The sequence below is a fragment of the Miniopterus schreibersii genome (assembly GCF_964146895.1).
Source record: "Miniopterus schreibersii genome assembly, chromosome: 1".
In the NCBI taxonomy this organism is placed as follows: Eukaryota; Metazoa; Chordata; class Mammalia; order Chiroptera; family Miniopteridae; genus Miniopterus; species Miniopterus schreibersii.
In genome coordinates, this window is record NC_138101.1 from 37833072 (window position 1) to 37849846 (window position 16775).

At 37.5% G+C, this 16775-nt stretch overlaps 1 protein-coding gene across 1 annotated transcript in view; it reads right to left on the reverse strand.

The window, feature by feature from the left end:
* Positions 1–1311: 1311 nt before the first annotated feature.
* Positions 1312–16775, reverse strand: part of LOC308563051 (transmembrane protease serine 11C-like) — a gene marked incomplete at both ends in the record, with an annotated part of 50704 nt that continues 35240 nt past the window's right edge. The window contains 5 exons of the mRNA XM_081149724.1: positions 1312–1473; positions 4421–4563; positions 5696–5955; positions 9710–9844; positions 12823–13017. Coding sequence (XP_081005850.1) covers positions 1312–1473; positions 4421–4563; positions 5696–5955; positions 9710–9844; positions 12823–13017 — 895 coding nt within the window. The remainder of the gene's footprint in view (positions 1474–4420; positions 4564–5695; positions 5956–9709; positions 9845–12822; positions 13018–16775) is intronic.

The following is a 16775-nucleotide window of genomic DNA, read 5'->3' on the forward strand; positions in this document are numbered from 1 at the left end:
AGGTGCAAGAAGAAGCCAATTGAGATATGAACCTTATAAATTCATGAAAATATTGCTAGTTTATCAGAAAGGAGGGATTAACTGAAAAAGTAGACTTCAACATACAGTACTTAGTGTTATTTGTATATTTAACTTATTTAATAAACTTAGTAATAACTTATTTATATGTATTGAGTTTTCACTATTGTTTGAAAGTTCTCATCATGAAATCTTGCCAATACTATTTGTAGAAGAAATTCCTGATCTGAAGAGACCTAGTAGTTATGACACTATTGCCCAGGGGGGAGGCACCATTATAACTGACATTACTTACTGTTTTGTCTCTCTATAGAGAGGAAAGGCAGCCTATCAGATAACATATCATTATGCAGGTTGGTTCACTTAAATCAGCCCTATTTGGAAGTGGCACACTTCATAAATGTGCTTACCTAACATACCTGTCTTCATGTAAAATTATTTTCAAAAATAAAAGTTAGGTATTTGTACTGTTTTTCCATAGGAATTTTATACATTTTCCATACACGAAGAAATTAGGTAAAGAAGAGTACTGGTGGCTTAATCAGTCCATCATGTTTTTTCCCCAAAATACCAGAATATACATAGTATGACTTTGCTTTATGCAAGATTTGTAATTAAGACAGTAAACACATAAAAGTATAAAATCTTTGTGTGTTGTGAAGTAATATAATTTTGAATAAAATGGTATTGATTTCGAAGATAGCTAGGATGTTTCTGAATGGGAAAGTGAAATAGAAGCAAAATTCCCATATTATTTATTCTGGTCGACAATTTGGAGGAAGTCATAAAAAGACCAGGGGTTATCATGGGCACAGACCAGAAAGGAAACAGGTAGACAGATTTTCAGGGAAGTTTTTATAGGCATTGTTACTACAATTCACTAGGCTACAACCAGTTAATGTGTTGATCTCATGGAATCCACATGCTTGTCAGCAGGGGATTATCTTTACACTCAGAAGGAAGCTTATTGTGAACTATTCTAGGATTTCTCAAGGGAACTGGATCTTCTAATCAGCAGTGAAGACCTCCTTAGCAAACTGTAATCCATATTTACTCATATAATTGTCTTCAGTCTGGAAAGGGGTAAATTAGAAAATTGTATGTCTGTGTCATTACTTTCACTAAACTTTTGTCAAAATCTAATACCCAAGCATTCATAGTTCTAAAATTGAATATTTTAAAATTTGCAACATTAAATGTGCATAAAGTGATTCTTAGTTAAATGTAGTTTGGGAATTACAACACTTAATAAGCATATAATCATCAAGCTTTAATATACAAAGAGCTTCTGCACTAGAGACCAGTTTTGGACATGATCCAGTCTCGATAGTACGTCACTCGAGTGTAGACACCAGGCTTGTTTGGAAGTGCACATTCATTTCCCCAGCTTACAATACCAACAAGGAACCAAGTGCCTTTACTATCTGCAGTAACCAGAGGTCCACCAGAGTCACCCTAGAAAGAAAATGAGTATATACAATTACTATAATTTAAAAATGCATACTGCGTATTTTTTCTTTTGTAATAAAGATAGGGAGGCACAGAAGAAGGGAAAAAAAACCTAAGTATTTTAATATTAAAGTGATTCTAGTCTTGAATATTTTTGTGTTCTCTAGTCATTTATTTAAATCAAAGATATTAGTCTATGTCTTTGGATATAAAATACAATAATGGAAAACAAGTATGAAAAATTTCAACTCAATTATTACCCAAAGATATATAAAAGGCATTGTTGCTTATGCAATCATCAGTATGCTGAGGAATTTTCTGATTATCTCCCCAAACTCTCCTACTTTCAGGCAGATGCTGGGAAAAAGGAAGGTTTTTATTTACTCACCACCAGCACTGGACTACTGCTCTTCCATTCTTGTATAAATATTCCTCCAATTTTCAGAATTGTGTAATTTGGCTAAACAACCCTCTACATTCCTTATGGTTTTTACCTACTGATATTTAGATCACTTTCCTAGAATGACTGAACACACTGGCATTTGAATTTTCCTTTGCTCTAATCGTTTGTGTCATCCTGGATAATTTCAACATCTATTGGATGAAACCACAGTCTCTTGGTTTCCTCAATTCTGATAATCTACACATACTTATTAAGCATTTCCATGTCACTCCCAGACAGGAGTGGAAAGGAGCAAAAGGCAAAATTTTCATCACCTGGAACTGCTCTACCTTTGCAATGCCAGTTTTCAGCATTATGACTGCATGTGCCTATCCCTTCAGTGTTCTCATTCCACTACTTTTCACTCTTCCTCACCTATAATCCATCCCACTATCTTGTCTATTCAACTGTTACTGTCTCAGTCTTTTCATTCCTACTGTGCATTAGTTGAAGCCCTCATTACCTTTCTCAGACAAAATATTTTAATAGATCATATTATCTCTATCTGACTTGCTTTCCGTCTGTCTTCCATTCCTCGTATATTGGCTTTGGCAATTAGATAATCATTCGTTATTTTGACTAGAGTACTTTCAGTGCTCTGAAAGCAGTGAGTCAGAGAGTGAGTACATGGAGAATGTGGAACAGTGATGGTAAACTGTTCTTTAGAGATTTGGCCAAGAAGGAGAAAAGAAAGATTGAGTAGGATATATTGAGGGAGAGACCTAATAATGAGACAGAATATGTGGAAAAGTCCATTAGAGTCGAACAGTTTAGAAAATATGGAAGAAAGTTCTAATTAATAGAAAGTTTGAATATCTGTGTAGATGGAAAGAGAGTGGATGAAGAACACAGGTAAGAGATTAGCTTGGAACAGTAGGAGAAACTTGTTCATTGTGAGCCTAGAAGGTGAAGTACAAATATAAATCAGGTAAAAAAGATATTAAAGGAGTTCTCATGTGATCGCTTTCACTTTTTTTCTTCTAGTTAGTAGAAGGAAATGTCATAAGTTAAGGAATATAAGGGCATGGTGGGATACATTCAAACAATGTAATGAAATTTGATATAGCACCAAGAAATATGCATTAAAGAGTGTGTTAAAGACACAGCTGTGATTATGACACCAATTTACAAAGCTACACGATTTTTTTCTAGCTGTGTTAAGGAGCTTGCATATAAAAGCAAATAAAGTAGATAGACTACTCAGTGGTTAGAGATTATTAGGATGTGTGCGGGGGAAGTAGAATATGGTGAAGTCATTGAGGGTGGTGTCAAGAGAGTGGTTGAAATAATAAAACATGAGTTCTAGAATGCATAAAGTTAGAAGAGAGTCATGGAGCTGAGAGTGATTAACTGAGAGAAAATGGAGAGAAACAGGGATTTAAGCTTGTCATGACTTGGAAGAATAGGTTTAGTGCGACAGTTGGAAAGCTGGGGATCTGTAATTAGAGATGATAATTATGTACTGCAAGTACTTGTTTGCATGTCTTCTCGCTCCAGAGGTCAGGAATAATGCTGTATTCACTTTTAACTTCCCTGCACCTAGCACATGGTCTGGTACATTGTTAGTAGTCAATAAATAATCATTACATGAAAGAATGAATTAATAAAGTAAGGGTCTTCCTGGATTTATAACTGATTCTGTCTGCCTAAATAACTACGGTAGCACTTTTGTTGGCTCTTTGATGATTGCTTATAAATAGCATCAAGAGTGGTTGAAGCAGCCCAGCCGGGTGTGGCTCAGCGGTTGAGCATCGACCTGGGATCCAGGCGATCAGGGTTCGATTCCTGGTCAGGGCACATGCCCCAGATGGGGGCTCGATCAATGACTCTCTCATCATTGATGTTTCTATCTCTCTTTCTCTTTTCCTCTCTCAGAAATCAATAAAGATATATTTAAAAAAAAAAAAAAAGAGTGTTTGAAGCATATAAAGCATAAGGAAAGGCAGCTTAGTGTATCATTCAGAGCACAGGCTGTAGATCCCAATTTCCTGGGTTTAAATCTTAGTTCTGCCACTTAATGCCTGTGTGAGTTTAGACAAATTACTTGCTCTCTTTGTCTCAGTCTCTATTTGAGAAGTAAGGTTTATAACAGTATAAACATAAATCACAGAGCTGTCACAACTTGAATGAGTATTTGTAAAGGTCTTAAAACAGATCTTAAATCAAGAAAGTTCCATGATTTGGTGCTGGACTCAGTTGAATGATTCTCAGTGAAATAGGACGTTTGACCTAAAGTCACCAATATATTCCATTTTCATCTCTTTATTGTTATTCCAAATTGAGTCTCTTCCTCACTCCCACTCAGCTTTTTATAATAGTAAGGGTGGTTTAGCACTTTAGTACTTTAACGGGACCTATCAGAAAGCAGTATCATTTTAATTAGCTACTTTCACCATAAAACATACTTAAGCTTTTAATAATTGTCAATCTTTTGAGAAAACTGAGCTGGTTAATTGAAAATTAAAAACTATAAGGAATAAATCTTTTTGAAAATGGAATAGGCAGACTTACCTGGCAGGCATCCACCCTTCCCTTCAGAAACCCCGCACACAACATTCCAGGTGTGATCACACCACCGTATACCTCTGCCTTGTTGCAGGTCTTATTATCTATAATCTTCACTGCTGCTTTTTGCAGTATATTAGGAATTGTTCCTAAAGGAAGAAGAAATTATATATTTTTTCCTAAAGTCAATATTAGTCTTTCTGGCTAGGTTATTAGTATTGAACACTATGTACAATTTTCAAATCAATGTAAAACAGACATTTTAATTAAGCTTTTATTTGTCTCCTTTCTTAGTAAGAAATAATGTTAAGAACACAGAATAATCATATTTCGAAATAGTGTGTCCACCCATGTGATGGGATTTTTTCCCTTTTGAAAATTTTTTGAATTTTATATTTATTATATGTATGCCTTATAAAACAAAATGAAAAATTCATATTCCAGAAACATTTATTTTATGATCTTTTTTAGATTTTCTGCTGTTACCATAATTCTGAATTTTAGAATTAATTATAGCTTCACTTTCTTCTGCTTTCAAATGCATTTATGAATATAACTAGCTATTAAATATTTACATTATTAGGGTCATCAGGATGCACATGTTTGTTTGTTTATTTATTTATTTATTATTTTTTTAAATCCTCACCTGAGGATCTTTTTTTCCATAGCTAGGGCAGTATACACATGTTCAAATGATCTTTGCTTAGGTGTTGCCTTATCACAAAGGACTACTCACTTCATCCCATCAAAAATGCTCAGTCCTCTATAGTCTTCATTCTTCCTATGGTACTTACCTGCACAAAACATGCTGTATAATCACCTTATTGATTATATTTCAGGATTATTATCTATTTTTCTTTGCTAAGAATGTAAACTTTATGAGGGTAAGAATATTTGCTTATTTTATTAATATACTCAATATTAATATATTAATGTTAATATGTTAATAGACGGTGTTTAGAACAAAGCTGGCAATCAATATAAATGTTTATTGAATGTATGTATGAATGAATTAATTAAGGAAATGGAGGAAAATGAATTACTTATTCAAGTAATATATTTCTGTAAAAACAGTTATTATTAAGGGAAATTAAGGTAAACAGCTCTATGAAATTGTAGTTTTTGTACGAATGCTGTTGAGGATAATTTTCAATTGATTGCACATTACCCTTTTTAAAATGATTCAGAGAAAGTACTTCTTAGGTTTAGCTGTGATTCTGTGTAACTGTTTTTTAACTCCTAAAACTCAAACGATGTAATGGAGGAAGGTTAGGGACTCACCATCAAACTTTAACGTTCCCCATCCAGTGACCACCACATCTGAATTGGGTGGGAATGTATAATTAGCTTCTGGAAGACATACTCTTCTAATGTTGCTTGTATATAATACTGGTGAAGCCAGTTTCACAAGAGCAATGTCATTATCGTGTGCAGGGTAATGGTAGTCTTCATGAATTATAATATTCTTGATTTTTCGCTGTAATTGTGGATCGTTTAAAAGAAGCCCAAAACTAACACTCCATTGTCTGGGATCACTGTCCCTAAAGAAAGCACATTTATTTATTAAAAGTTGGAGCTGTAGGAATTAATATCTTATGCTTTTAAAAACAATAGATATGTTTTGAATTCCTATAGTGCATATAAGCACCCAAAATTAAAGCTATTTGAATTGCAAAAAAATAAAAAATAATAACACAGATAGATTTTGAATTACTCAATAAGCTATATTTTAAAAGATAATTCATGGAAGCTACAATTTATTCTTGCTTTGTCCAGAAAAGACTCAAGGTGATTTAGAAAGATCATTATGACAACACAAGCTAAAACGATTAAATAAAAAATTGGCAAGCATTTGAGACAGAGTAAACATAGAAATTAAGGAAATATAAAATCCTCATATCATTACATTAAAATGATAAATAAGGTATTTCTTACCTTTACTATTATTTTTTAATCAAGAGTTTTATATTAAGAAGAAACAAGATGGCGGTGTACGTAAGGGCCACAATCGCTGCCTCCCGCAACCACATCACAGTCACAACTAAATCCAGAACCACCGTCACTCAGAGCCTCCTGAGAGCCGGCTGCACAGAAGCCCCACAGCCAGGGAGCTGAGGAAGCACCGAGACCGGGAGGAGGGGCGGAGACGCGGGCGGGTCGGGGCTGGATCCGGGAGACTCGGCCGCCGGCCCACACCCGGTGCCTCGGGGTAAACCTGGGAGGACATCTCGGCGACGGGGGTTTCCGGACGAGCGAGGGGTCCCAGGCCCAGATTGGGCCCCCCGCCCAGGGCTCCAGGGCCAGGAAGAGACGCCCCCACAACTCCAGGCTGTGAAACCAGCGGGGACTGTGGCTGAGGGTCGCGGAGGCCGCGGGAGCCCCAGCAGCTCCTCTAAAGGGCCCGGCGCGGACTCACTCAGACGCTCCCTCTGAGCCCAGCGCCGGGCAGCAGCCTGAAAGGACCCGGGACACTCGGGGAGGAACTAACCTGCCTGAGATCCGGGCGAGAGGCGGAGGGCGGCTTCCTCCCAGGCAGAAGGGCTGGCGGAGGCCATGGCTCCTGTGGCGAGTCCTCCCCACACACAGCGGGCAGGCAGGCGCCATGTTTGAGTCGCCAGCACCTGACTCACGCCTTTGGCCCCGCCCCGTGATTCCCGGAGGCCCCGCCCCTCCCCACCTGCAGCTCATCCAGGCCATTTCCAGGGGCTTTTCTGTGCAAGGGGCCTCTCGAGCCCCATGCTTAGGACTTTCCTAAAATCTCTCAAACAAGCAGCAGCGGGCCCCATATGGCTTGATAAGCGGCCCCAGGCCTGGCACTAGCGGCAGCTGCATTGGCTCAGAGCTTGGCCTCTCCTGGGCACCTCCAAGCCCAGCACAAGTAGCAGCCAACTACGGTTTGCTGGGTAGCTCATGCTGGGGGGCCCTGGGCAAGGCACTGGCACAGGCTGACTTTGCGCCTCCCGGGAGGCCCTAGAGACAGTGCACCTGGTGGTCAGACTCGACCACACTGGATTACAACCCAACCACATCCACGAGTGACACACTCAAGGGGCGCACTTGGTGAACACCAAAGCCCCACTGAAGTAAATCCTGCTCCATAGGGGTGTCTCCAGCACAGCAGCTCTTTGGCTATAACTGCAGCTGGTCCTCACAGCCGATTGGCCCGGGGGTCTTTTCCTCCCAGTGATGCCAACAGCAACCAAGGCTCAACTACAACAGGACAGTGCACACAGCCCACACAGGGGAGCACCTAGAAGGCCCAGCTCAGGTGACTGGGGAGGCTGAGCCACTAGACACTACAGGGCACCTACTACACAAAGCCACTCTACAAATTCCAGGAGACAAAGCAGCTCTACCTAATACATAGAAACAAACACCTGGAAGCAGCCAAAATGTGGAGGCAAAAAAACATGTCACAAAGGAAAGAACAGAAGAAATCTCTAGAAAAGGAAGTAAATGAAATAGTACCAAGCAAGCTAACAGATACAGAGTTCAGAATTTTGTTTATAAGGATGCTCAAGGATCTTAATAAGACTATTATGAAAACAACTGAGACCAACTTGAAATGAAGGCTACATGAACTGAAATGAAGAATAATTTACAGGGAATCAACAGTAGAGTAGAGGACGCTGGAATCAAATCAGCAATTTGGAACATGATGAAACAAAAAACCCCCAACCAGAAGAGCAAAAAGAAAAAAGAATCCAGAAATATGAAGATAGTATAAGGAGCTTCTGCGATAACTTCAAGAGGCTCAACATTTATATTATTGGGGTGACAGAAAGAGAGCAAGAAATTGAAAACCTATTTGAAAAAATGAGAGAAAACTTCCCCTACCTGGGGAAAGAAATAGACTTACAAGCCCAGGAAGCTTGAGAGAGAGTCCCAAACAAGAGGAACCCAAAGAGGCCCACACCAAGACACATCATAATTAAAATGCCAAGGGTTAAAGACAAAGAGGGAATCTTAAAAGCAGCAAGAGAAAAGCAATTGGTTACCTACAAGGGAGCACCCATATGACTGTCAGCTGATTTCTCAACAGAAACTTTGCAGGCCAGAAGGGAGTGGCAAGAAATATTCAAAGTGATGAAAAACATGGAACTACAACCAAGATTGCTCTACCCAGCAAAGCTATCATTTAGAATTGAAGGTCAGATAAAGAGCTTCTCAGACAAGGAAAAGCTAAAGGAGTTCATCACCACCAGACCAGCACTACAGGAAATGTTGAAGGGTCTTCTTTAAGAAGCAGCTAATGAACAAAAGAATCTGACAAACTAAATAGATCCAAAGACATTGATGCATGTAACAGATGATCATATTTCAGACAAAAGAGGGAAAGGGGGTGGAGGGTGGGAAGAGATTAACCAAAGAAGTTATATGCATATATGCATAACCCATGGACACAGTCAATAATGGGGTGAAGGCCTGGGGAGGGGGTGGGAGCAAGGTGGAAGGGGTCAATTGGGGAGAAAAATGGGACACCTATAATACTTTAAACAATAAAGATAAATTTAAAAATTGTTTTTATATTAAGCACTGAAAAATAGTACTCTGGAACATTTTGAATACCTCTCAAGTTTGAGAGGGATTTTTGTTTAAAAATAAAACCAATAAATATGATATAAAACCAATAGAAATTATTAAAATGAAGCATGAAACAAAAGGGTAAAAACACTTTTAGAAAAGAAAGGCAAACTTTTGATGTAATAATATGTCCTTTAAAGAAATAACTATTTTAAATAGGGATATAATATATATGGGAGGATTCAAGATGAATTCAAATACTTATGATTAAATAATACCAAAAGTAATAGTGATGAGAAATAGAAGACCTGTGCTCAATTTGGGGTTTAAAGTTTCTTTATAAAATTAAATGAAGTGAATCTAGCTTAGTGACTCATAACTGAAGGCTCTTTTACCCTGCGGGACACATTTGGTACTACCTGGAGACATTTTTGCTTGTCAATCCTAGGGAAATGTTATTGGCATTTGGTGGGTAGAGGCCAGGAATGCTGCTAAATCCCTTCTGATGCACAGAATAGCACCCCTCAACCCCCCAAAAAACCCCACAAATAATTATTTGACTTAAAATGTCAATAATGTCACTGCTGACAAATCTGCATTAGAATGAATATGTCTATTTTTTTAACTGATAATTCATTGAGTAATTTTAAGGCTATACTCCATAGTATTGAACAATTGGAGGTTGTGTTGTGTGGTCATATTCTTGAAAGATATGTATCAAACTTTTAGGTTCTTGAGTGCTTTGAAGCCTTTATGTGGTCCAGAGCTTACTTGATGAAACAGTGAGCAGCAGTGACAAGCCAGTTGTTACTAATCAGAGTGGCTCCACATCGGTGGACACCGTTCTCTCGAAGGCTAGCTTGCCAGGGCCATTCCCCAACCTCGGCATCCATGCCCCCTGCTATCCTGTTGCCAGAGAAAGTTATTCTGCGATGTCCACAACCTGCTCAAAATAGAACTTATTAGCATATTGTGATATTCATATTGCTTATGCATACGTTGCTATAGTAGACAAATTCCCCATAATACATTTCACTGTTAACTATTAATAAAGAAAAAATTCAGTCTTGGAGAAGTTAGGACCAACTCACTACTGACATGAAATTACCTGAGCATTCAAAATAAATTGACATCTCCCTCCCTAATTCTCATTACGCACATACACTCTCTCTGTGTCTGTGTGGCCTTGCCTGTTGTAAGAAGTAGGTGAAATTACATGTTGGAATTGGGGAGATAATAACTGTACAACCAGTTACGAAGTTGCATAAGGAAATGTGTGCTCTTTTAGTTTCATGAGCAGTTGTTTAGAGTAATCATTGCTAGGAAACATTCATAAGAAAGTGTGAATGAATGTAAATATGAATGATATATTTATGAGAGACAGAGTAGACAGAAATTTGTTCATACTCAAGTTACGATACACAATACCTGGATAAAAGGAATAACACATGGAGATGGTCAACCCTTTCTCTGAGTTATATGCTTCTCAGAATCAGGATTGCTTTCATGTCAATTAGGATCCAGAGAAACTGCTAGATTCTTTTTAAAAATTTTTATAATTTAAACTTTATTTTTATTGTTGACACTATTGCAGATGACCCCATTCTCCCACCTTTGCCAGTCCCCACCCAGCTCCTAGCCTCCTTTCCCTCTGCCTGTCACCACCTTGTTGTCTGTGTCTACGGGTTATGCATATAGTTATTTGGCTAATACCTTCACCTTCTTTCAGCCAGTCCCCCCTCTGACTTCTGTCAGTCTGTTCCATGTATCTATGGCTCTGTTTCTATTTTTTTTTGCCAGTTTATTTTGTTCATTAGATTCCACATATAAGTGAGATCATATGGTATTTAACTCTCTCTGACTGGCTTGTTTCACTTAGCATAGATTCTTAAATCTTTAAAGCAAATTGTCAGTAATAGTACAACTTCACTATTATTTTATGTCTCTAATTCTTTTGACTATCTCATGTTACTCCAAATGAAGCACTGAGCTTATGCCTTAACAGTTTATGATATCTTTTACTAAATATTGTCAGCCTCATGAGTAAATATTTTTAGAGGGCAGGAACTATATCTTTAGAAAAAAATGTATCGCCATAAGCTACCCCAGGGAACCTACTACATAAAAGGAGCTCAACAAATGTTTGTAGAAATTAAGTCTATATAGTCTACTAATCCATGAATGAAATAAACATGATATTTGACTGCAAACCTCTTTTCTGTAATGTGTTATGTTCCTAAAGCATTTAGAGAGTGCTGGAAACTTGCCATAATCAATGCAGTGGGCATTGATTAAAGTAGTGGGTTTAATCAGGGACACTTTTGCACCCCACCCTCCAACCCCAGGAGAAATTTGACAATATCTGGAGACATTTTTGGTTGCAGTAATTGGGAGGTGGGTATTGGTACCAGAGACAAGGGATGTTGCTAAAAACTCTATAATATACAAGGCTGTCCCTGAAACAAAGAATTATCTGGCCCATAATGTCAATAGTGTTAAAGTTGAGAAACTATCTCCGAGTTAGAGAAAGAAATTTGTATTGAGAATGAGATTTAAATTAATTGGAAAGGTTAGATGGTCAATTGTGTTACAGAGATAATGTTAATTATATGTGACAAGATGTATCTTAGATATTTTTTCCTGAGGGTGGAAAGGAATTAGAAGCACAGGGTAGGGACGTGGAGACTTTTTAAAGGGCATTTACTAGCCCTCTGATGTCCTCAAGTTTGTATATTGCTTCTGATTCCACATTGTTCTCTTTGATGCAAGCTGAACCTCATTTGTTAAGGCATCTTCTTCACAAAAATCACGGAGCTGAAACAGCGCCTTTGTGATTGCTGTTTGTGATGGGAGAACTTTCATATTGACTCATCGACTGTAACTCCCTTTTCTTTTCCCCGTCTTTCCGCTCCCTAATCATAGCCCCTGCAGAAGATAAAACAAACAATCCGGAGCCCAAAGGTGCCCGGTTCCTGCCTATCCTGCCTTCTGCTTGGACAACTCCTAAAGGAAGTTGGCTTTTATTCAGCTTCCTCCAGAGGGATGTAAAAACAAAGAGGCTTCTCCGTGAGCTCTGCGGACCTCCCCTGGGTGACTCTAACTTCCCTGCTTCTGCTCTTACTCAGAATTTTAATTTAATTTTTAATTGTTCATCCCCGGCCATTGTGAGTTCTCTCTTAAGCTTTCCGTTGCTACCTCTGCAGTATTGCCTTACTACCTTGCCGAAATCTTACCCAGCACCTTGTTACCTTTGTTATGTAAAAAGAGGTCCTACGGTAAATTTCAAGGATTTGGGAATATAATGAAGATTTTCTGGCTGATACTTTCAGGAGCACCAGAGAATCTACCAAGTTCTTACAGCCTCTCTGTTCTTCTAACTTTTACTTTGCCTTTTGCTGCACTTTAAATACTTTATGTCATGTAACAAAACTTTGTTTTTTCTTTAACCCTGTTTGGTTCTGCTTGCCAGCCTCTTCTCCCCTTTCATTTAAGGTACAATCAAAATCTCAGACAGGCCAAGTCAAATTCAGAATACTGATCTAGATGGTTGTTTAGTGCCCCAGCTAAATTTATTTAGATAAATTGACTGATATCTTTCTTACCACTGCTTTTATTCAAATTCCTAATTGTAGATTTTGATTACATCAGTACTGAAGTTTTAATTGGAATAAGTGATTTAAGATGTCTTATTAAGTCATTTGAGGATTGTTCAGTCAAAATATATGAGAGAGCAAAGTAATCTAATACAGCTTTGTGTTTAAGTTTTGCCCAGGTTGCTCAGAAATAATTATGCGGTGAGTGAAGGGTAGTAAGAGCCGGCAGGGCCAGTGTCACCTGGCTCTGGAGGGAGATGGCTCTAGTCTAGCTACCCCAGTGGGTCTCACTCTGCAGATAAGGGCGTGCTGCTCCTGGCGGCCAGGCTGTGGTAGCCCTGGGGGGTCACATGTCCCGGGGCGGCTGCTAGGAGAATGCAGCGGAAGCCTGGGCGGGCAAGCAGGCTGCCGGCCCCTAGTGCAGATTCCTTCTGGGCACCCTGGGCTTGGCGTGTAGCAGCAGAAGTCCATGGTGAGACCCTCGGCCTGAAGTTTTCACAGGCACAATAGAAATCAAACAGCTGACATCTAGTGAGTGCTTATGATGAGCCATATAACCTTTTTCTAAAGCACAAATTAGACATTTTTATTTGAAAAACGATATTTGCAAAACAGTGTAATTCAGGGAAAGAGTAGCATTGTTTTATGTTTTGCAAGTCTGTCTTAATAAAAGATGGCTCAATTCTTATATCTACTTTTTGTTTCAATCTAATGTGATATGTTATTTTGGTCAAACTATATGAAGAAAATCTGGCCTCACACAGCTATGCAGTTGGAAAAGACAGGAGTATTTTCATTCTTTTTGTTTCTTTATTAAATTTATTGGGGTGACATTAGCATTTTAATTCTTGAAGGAACTTTACTTGTGCTACATTCTTTTCTCTTCACCACAACTTGGAACGAAAGGCTTGAGGGGTTAAATAACCTGTATAAATTCATCCAGTGGTAAATAGCAGATCTGGGGCTCCAAACTGATGTGTAGCTGGGTTTAGATTCTAAGTTCTTAATTACCCCTAGATCCCCTCTGCCATTTTGGCATGTGATAATGTGTTTCTCATTTTAAGTCCATGATATCATTTGTTTTAAGGCCAACTACAGTCACCTTCACACAAGTTCCTAAAAGCAAGCTTCCCGTTACAAAGATGAGGTCTTTTTGCCACCCAAGGAATTAAGATTCACTAGAAAAGAAGTCTTTGGTGATGAACTTACAGATATTGAGAAGATTTTCTGCTGTCGGCATTTCCATTTCTAAAAGTCAAGGGGGAAAAAAAGAAAATATTTACATTTAACAATACATTATTTTAATATTAATTAATATTAATTATTTTGCTGTTGGGAATACACTTTTATGTAGGTATAATTATTTATTCAATCTTGACTACATAATTTGTATGTTTATAGATTAGCGTAAAAAGTAATACAATCTTAGTATTCATTTTTGTTTCTAAAAAAACTCTCAAATTCCCCATAAGTAATTTTAATATATTTTGATCCAATTAACACCCTTTGTTCAATTATTCAGAACATTTAATTAAGTATGCCATTTATTTTCCATCCCTTTTGGATAACAAAAAATTTTTTAACTTTATTTTAGTAATGAGGAAGACTTTAACATTGTCTACTCATTTCTAGCATCCAGGGAATATTACAGGATGACATTTACTCCACACAATTCTGCAAAATTGTCTGCAAAATTTCACATCCATGCAAAATTGTAAACCTGTTCAGTTTATGAGGGAGGTGTGTGAGGAGAGGGTGAACTAAGGAATCACAATAGTGTCCAAATTTCAGATGCAGAGAAATATTAAGTCCACTGGCCATTTCTACTTAAGAGCTTCTCTTCAAAAAAGAATCTCTAGTTGCTCTATAAGTTAAATAATATAATTGCCAATGTAGGTTCATTTATTATGCTCTTGGGTTTCTATAAATCCCAAGTATCCAGGAGGGAGTATCCAGTTCCATATGCCAATTACAATTACATACTCTTATATTAGGTTGCACAACAAACCAGGGGACAAAAGAATTCTTTACCAAAAAGTCAACCTGTCTGAACAAAAAGTCAGGAGCAATTCAGCAGTTAGATGGACTGTGAGTAGATATGTGCCACACCTACTAAAACAGAAAGGTAGCATATTTCTAGCTAATCCTTCATAACTGCCTTCCAGAAGCTAGTTTTTGTTCAACATAGTGCCTTTAGAGTTTAATTTTGAGGGTGTTGTTTTTTTTTTTTTTTGTGGTTGGTAAGATATCTCAAACCACATTAAGATTTTGGGAAATAAACTCATTTAACTTGACTGGAAAAATATTAATTCCTATAACTTAAGAACAAATTATTTAGGAACCCTTTTATGTTTGCAGAACTTTCCTCTTTCTTTGAGGTTTCCTTTATTGATGCATGACTTGCTATAGGAAAGAAATGTTTCTGACTTATAATTTACTCTTAATAGTTGAGTTATCCTAGAACTTAATAGAGTAACTATCACTTGAGTTGGTGGAAGACAGGCGGGTACAATGAATGGGGAAATGATGTTAACAGTCACTCCTTTGGTCTGAGTCACTGTTTCCTTTTAAGTCTCTTGGCTCACACTCAAAGGCTGGAACTCTTATGGATTTACTTCTGAATTAAGGAGTCAACCCTATAACCAGCGATTCTCTGTTTACAAAGTACCATATAAAGAAAGTGACCAAAAAAAAAAAAAAATAGCACTGTCCCTGCCAAAAAGGAGATTCCATTGATGGATAAGACAAAGCAGTTTTAAAAACAGCCCAGCAAATGTGCATTGGTCTTTTCCCAAGGGCCAGAAATCAAAGAAGAACAGTCATGGCCCCTGCCCTCAGTGAACTTGGAGTATAGTGGAAGAGATATACAACTAAGTAGAAAATTTAATATTATGTGATAAGTGTTACGGCGAATGTATGTGTAGAAAATTAGTGCACCAAGAAAAGTCACTTAGCACAGAGAGGTGATAGGGGAATAGGAATAGCTGATGACAAAATTAACCGAGAAATTAATTTTACTGGGGGAAAAATAATTATAATTCACTCACTCTTGAAAATTAGATTTAAAAAGATGCTTAAATGCTCTCTAAATGGGTGTTTGAATCTGTAATTGTTTCATATTTGGTGCATCCTGGGGTTAGAAAGTAAGAAATGCAACTTTGGTGCACTGGAAAGAATGAGAACTCCCTAAAAGTCTGATAACCAGTGAATATTTTATTCCTTGAAAAAAGAAGTCTAAAACATAGTAATAAACTAAGCTGTGGTTCTAAAGTACACAGAAGAGTTTTACAGTAGTGGTAGATACATTTATACTATAAATTTTACATATACTGCAGGTTTTAACTCAGGTGAATTTATTACTTTTCATAAGTCCAAATGCTAAATTAGTTAATTATTTCTAATTTTCAGATAGCTTTCCTAGGGTTCTAGCACTAAAAATACAGAGAAGATCAGCTGAAGTCTCTTATGGAATGTAATTATGGAATATTTTTAAATGTTCATGTGGTAGGTTTTTGACAACTTTAAAACTATAAATGTATGTGTAGTTACTAAGCAAGGTGACTACGATAAAATTGTTTTATGACACAGAAATGATCATTTTCTATCGTGGAAATTCATTCATAAGATTTTCACTGGAAAAAAAAGCTACTCCAGAACATTAATATGACTGGCCTGCATTAAAAGGCAAAGGAATAGAGTGTGGACTTGGATTGCGGTTGATCAGAATCTGAATCCAGTCACTGCAGCTTTTGGTTAGTCACCTGGCTGCATATTTAACAATCAATGGTTTCTTTAAGATTCTAATTAGACTGAAATTATATCTCTGGTTAGATATTAAATATCATTTGTTGCTCTTCAGAGTGATGTACATATCTTCAATATGTTTGTCATTTTGACTTTGAAGATAAAATTTTAAAAAAGATTTTAAGATTTAATTAACTAAAACTTTATGTTGGTTAAACTGAATAACCATTTGTATATGCAGGTGGTAGGTTTTAAGGTAGAATTGTGCCCCAACTTTTTTTTTTTTTACCTTTATGCAGATTTTAAGAAACATGAAAAACCAGAAATATTTCTTTTTATTTGGTAATATATGCTTTTCCTATGCCTTTGCCATTGTTGATCTTGAGCTTTGGAAGCAGTACAAAAGACGACTGCAGTGAAGAGAGGGCAAGACAGGTGCCGAGGAGTACGTTTAGATGCCTCTGAGGATTGCTGTAGTGAACACCGGACAATGTAAGAGA